The 5636-nt window shown below is 39.0% G+C and overlaps 1 protein-coding gene across 1 annotated transcript in view; it reads left to right on the forward strand.

The window, feature by feature from the left end:
- Positions 1 to 5636, forward strand: part of UBR4 (ubiquitin protein ligase E3 component n-recognin 4) — a 128791-nt gene that overhangs the window by 20544 nt on the left and 102611 nt on the right. Inside the window, exons 15-17 of the mRNA XM_007459317.1 lie at positions 14 to 201; positions 1122 to 1281; positions 1400 to 1485. Coding sequence (XP_007459379.1) covers positions 14 to 201; positions 1122 to 1281; positions 1400 to 1485 — 434 coding nt within the window. The remainder of the gene's footprint in view (positions 1 to 13; positions 202 to 1121; positions 1282 to 1399; positions 1486 to 5636) is intronic.

Raw genomic sequence — 5636 nt, forward strand, 5'->3', positions numbered from 1 at the left:
CTTTCCCTGTTAGATGATGACAGTGAGCCTATTCTGGGGCAGTGGTTTGAAGAGACCATCTCCCCCAGTAAAGAGAAAGTGGCACCTCCGCCTCCTCCCCCACCCCCTCCGCTGGAGAGCTCACCTCGAGTTAAAAGCCCCAGTAAGCAGGCCTCTGGTGAGAAGGGCAACATTTTGGCTAGTCGCAAAGATCCTGAGTTGGTAAGAGTGGATTTCTGAGGTTAAGGGGGAGGGAGAAATGGGGAGAAGGGGTGTGAAAAGCAGATCATTTGAACAAAAACATTTTGTAGGTTGGATAACTAATGTTTAAAGACATTTTTACTTAGGACATAAATGTATTGATTATATTTGATTAAATAACTCTTATACTCTCGGTGTTGTTTCTCTCATTGAGGGTTAGTAACATAGCCTTTGGAGTTAGATAGAATCTACCACTTACTGGCTTTATGACTTTGGGCAAGAAACTGAATTTCTCCAAGCCTCAGTTTTGTCTCCTGTTGTATGGGAGTGATTGTACCTCTTCTAAAATTGTTGTGAAGACTTAAAGAGCCCTTAGCCTAGGTCTGGTACGTCGTAAGTGACCGCTAACTATTTGTTCAACCGGTATTTATTAATGATGTACTGTGTGTCAGCAGCCCCTCTTCTGAAGCTCTGTCAGTAAACAAGGCATATACAGTCTTTGCTCTCATACAGCTTAGTCTAGTCAAGGACGTGGATGGAAATTTCATTTTAATAGAGAAGTAAAGAACTGGGAATTCCAAGCATGTATAATGACAATATAGGCTTCAGAATTGAATATATCAATAATATCTTAGGGCTGGACAAATACAGGACCTTAGAAGAATGAAATAAAAGAGTTAATCTCTTTGGAACTCCTGTCATGCAATATTTCCTGAAGTCTGTTGTATGAAATTGGCATACCCTTTTCTGTAACTGGTAGAATCACATGGGAGAGACTGTTATAACTTAGTCCCACTGTAGGTGATTTAAAATCTGAGTTTTTAATTCATTGTGTTTATTGCATGAGACCTATGGGCATATTTTATTTTCTATTTATATTTAGGATTTGTAGGAGCTCTGGGCTTATGAACCTGTAATGAGTTTTTTTGTGTTCTTTTTAGTTCTTAGGTCTGGCTTCCAACATTTTGAACTTCATCACCTCTTCCATGCTGAACTCTCGGAATAATTTTATCCGAAACTATCTGAGTGTATCTCTTTCAGAACACCATATGGCCACCCTGGCCAGTATCATTAAGGAGGTGGACAAAGATGGACTCAAGGGTCAGTAGACAGGATATGTGCCTGGTGGATTTTTTCCTAGTGGTGTTTGACTGTTGGCAGCATGGTGCGATGCATCAGTTAGATGCTTGAATAATTGGTTTTCCCATTTGTCTTCAAGGTGCATCAGATGAAGAGTTTGCTGCCGCTCTCTATCACTTCAACCACTCTCTGGTAACTTCTGACCTTCAGTCACCTAACCTGCAGGTTTGTGTGCGCTACAACTGTTTAGGCCAAGAGCTCTCTACATCTGTACTCAGTAGGCTGCACTTGTTTCTATTGCTAAGGAAAAGTTTATCATGGGATCCCCTCCCTGCAAAGAGTGTTGAGAGACTATCCTAGTATGTCCCTCTGCCTTAATTAGGATCATTTCGAGAAAAAAAAAAATGTGTCCTTTATCCCTAAGTCACTTAGTAAGCTTAAAGAAAAGGAAAAACAACAAAAACAACTCCTGATGACTATGCTAGTAGAAAAGTAAAGAGACAACAGAGCATTTTATAAAAAAAAAAAGAATGGCCAACAAACATAGGAAATGTTCAGCATTAGTAATCTAAGAAATATAAATTAAAACACGTGGCTTAAAGGATCAACCAAATTACAGGAGATGGATGCTCTCATATACACTCTTACTTGCAAACCCACCACCAAAATAAAGTCTAGGATCTTGATTGTGGTTGTCTAAACGTTGTGGCTTTCTTTCCTCACTGAAGTAGTTAGTGGATATCTGGAATCCTAAATCTTAAATTCCTCATTTCATTAGTTTCATATATGTATTTGTTTTTGCATTTAAGGAATACTTTAAAATTTAAAACTATTTGACTGCTTTTAGCAATGACATCATGTTCTGTGTAATTTTTTTCACTTAATATTGTTTAGTACTTTATTGCCAGAATTCCATCTGTACTGTTGCATATTTCGTAGTTTTTGTTTTGACTGCTATATGATATTCCATCGTGTTTGTGACGATACCAGTTTATTAATCTCCCTTCTGCTCCTGCTGATGGACATTTGGGTTCTGTCAGTCAGGTTTTATTGCTATGATCTTTCTTGTATGTGTCCCCTGTATGTACCCTGTTACAAGTGAGTCTTGGGAATATAAGTTGGAGTACAATTGACAGGTTGTGGAGTATGTGACCTTAAGCAGATAATGCCAAACTGCTCTCTGTAGTAGCTGCACCATGTTTTACTCTCACCAGTAGTGCATCAGGGATACATGGATTCATATTCTCTCCCAACATTTGGCGATATCATAGTCTGATAATAACGTGGTCAAAGTTAGTGGTTCTCAATCTTTAGTGTATATAAGGATTCCTGGGGAATTTGTTAAAACTGCAGATTCCTAGGTACTGTGACCACTCACCCTTCCGTCCCCCCCATCAACCCCAGTAGAATTTAATTTGCTAAATCTCCAATAATTTGCCCTAAGATTGTTTTGAAAATTTTTTTGTTACTCTTAAGATTATTTCAGTGGATTCTCAGAATCAAAACATAATTTAGGGGCTTGCACTTGCCGCCAAAGGGACAAAATCCAGGAACCTGTGTCAAGAGATTAAAATTGATTTTCACAATCCCAAGCTATTTGAGAAATTCTTAAACATTTCTTTTGTTGTTTAAAAAGATAATTATAGGGCTTCCCTGGTGGCACAGTGGTTGAGAGTCCGTCTGCCGATGCAGGGGACACAGGTTCGTGCCCTGGTCTGGGAAGATCCCAAATGCCGTGGAGTTCGGCGTCCCTGGTGGCGCAGTGGTTGAGAGTCTGCCTGCCGATGCAGGGGACATGGGTTCGTGCCCCGGTCCGGGAAGATCCCACGTGCCGCGGAGCGGCTGTGCCCGTGAGCCATGGCCACTGAGCCTGCACGTCTGCAGCCCATGCTCCGCAACGGGAGAGGCCACAACAGTGAGAGGCCCACGTACCACTAAAAAAAAAAGATAATTATAAAATCTATTTATACTTACCTACTGTTACGTGAAAAAAATTTTTTGGCAGGAAAGGGAATATATAGAGTAGAAAAGTTGTTGACCTGTCTAAGGTGAAGCGAAGGAAATGCTTCAGTTAGTATATTGCCTGCAGTACCTTCTCAGACTACAGGGTCAGGGTGTCCTGCCAAAATTACCAGCTCCTTGCCTAGATTTGAGCAAGGAGGGAGGTTTCAGAGTTCATAGATTTGGCCTTTTCTTGTCTAAACTTGTTCAAATAATGGGGAAGAAATATTTTTCTCTAGAGAAAGGATTCTTAAGGCTCCTGTAATGTTATTGCCCTCTTAGCATTTAAAAATAATTACAGACCATGTATGGACATGCAACCTGGCTGCCCATAGCTACTGACACTGCAGAGGAAATCCTCAGATCTCCTTTTTCAGTCCATTTCCAAACATGGAACTTTAAATTGTTCCCCCACATTTCATTGCTATAAAGGATAGTCAGTGTAATCTATCTGCTGTTGAGTTCCCCTACCTTGGATATTGTTTCTTTGGAGTAATGTGCAAAGCTGCCTTAGCCAAGGTGCCTGACTTAGGTTGCAAGACACAGACAGTGCAATAAAATGTATTTTACAGTAAAATGTATTTTGTTACTATTATTACTTAATATTATATTTAACATTGCATATAACATTATAATAATTTAATAATACTATTACTATGGTGATCCAGGTTCATTCATAAGTATTCACTGACACTTAACTATGTGCGGGGTACTGTTATAGGGACTGAAGAAATAAAGATGACTTGAGTTAGCATGGGATCATGAGAAAGAGGGGAGATAGGGTGTGGATAAAGGGCCTATTGTAGAGATCATGGGAAATTATTTGAAGGACAAGGAAAGGAAGGAATTCAAGATATTGCCTAAATTTAAAACCCTTGAAACCCAAATGAGACTAGAAGGACGCTGTTGTCTTTAATAGAAATAGGGAGGTCAAGAAGGAGAGTTGGTTTGGGGGTAGATGGAATGATACTGAGTACTCAGTGGCTCATTCTTCTAGGTTTAAGTCAACTCAGAGATTGTATTTACTCATGGGTCACATTTATTTATTTTTTCAGGTTTCTTTTAAAAAATTTTTTTTTAATTGAACTATAGTTGATTTACAGTGTTGTGTTAATTACTGCTGTACAGCAGAGTGATTCAGTTATACACATATATACCTTCTTTTTTTTATATTCTTTTCCATTATGGTTTATTGTAAGATATTGAATATAGTTCTCTGTACTATAGAGTAGGACCTTGTTGTTTACCCATTCTATATATAAAAGCTTACGTCTGCTAACCCCAGCCTCCCACTTCATCCCTCCCCCAACCTCCTCCCCCTTGGCAGCCACCACTCTGTTCTCTATGTCCGTGATTCTGTTTCTGTTTCATAGATAGGTTCATTTGTGTCATATTTTAGGTTCCACATATAAGTGATATCATATGGTATTTGGCGTTCTCTTTCTGACTTCACATAGTATGATAATCTCTAGTTGCATCCATGTTGGTGCAAATGGCATTTCATTCATTTTTATGGCTGAGTAGTATTCCATTGTATATGTGTAGCACAGCTTCTCTATCCATTCATCTGTCGGTGGACATTTAAGTTGTTTCCATCTCTTGGCTACTGTGAGTAGTGCTGCTATGAACATAGGGGTGCATGTATCTTTTTGAATTATAGTTTTGTCTGGATATATGCCCAGGAGTAGGATTGCTGGATCATATGGTAATTCTAAGTTTTCTGGGGAACCTCCGTACTGTTTTCTACAGTGGCTGCACCAACTTAAATTCTCAAGGGTCAGTTGTTTAGTTCACATTTTCTCAGAATGATCCTTTGGGTTCTTCAGGTACATGAGGCACAATTTGCCATTTTCTCTCTGTTTATAAAAACAAACAGGTCAGTGTCAGCTCTTCAACATGACTTTTAGTCCCATTTAGTAGGCTAGCCATAGAGTCATCGTGCGGTCAAGAAAACTGTATACCTGAGTGTGAGGCTGTCCTTTAAGGAAGGAGTAAGCTGAAGGCAATTAGCAGAGGCATCATCTATGTGATTATATTGTTTCCTTTGTCAGTATGTTGAATTTTATAGCCCTTTCAATCAAGTGAGAAAAAGTTTATATATTATCAGTGTTTTTGGTTTAAATAAATAGTCCCCATTACTACTATTGAAAAAAATATCATTTTAAATACGATGAAATTTTGAGGTGCCAGTGGGATGAAGATGTCTAGAAAATAGTTGGAAATGTGAGTCTGAAATTTAGGAGTTAAGAAATTAAGATTGATAATGCAGCTTTGGGGATTATCCATTAAGAGGCAATTGTTGAAGTGATGAGATACAATGAGATGGATTGGGGATAGCAAGAGAGATGAAGGCTGAGGCTGAAACCTCAGGAATG

This window comes from Lipotes vexillifer, unplaced genomic scaffold, assembly GCF_000442215.2.
Source record: "Lipotes vexillifer unplaced genomic scaffold, Lipotes_vexillifer_v1.1 scaffold496, whole genome shotgun sequence".
Classification (NCBI taxonomy): Eukaryota; Metazoa; Chordata; class Mammalia; order Artiodactyla; family Lipotidae; genus Lipotes; species Lipotes vexillifer.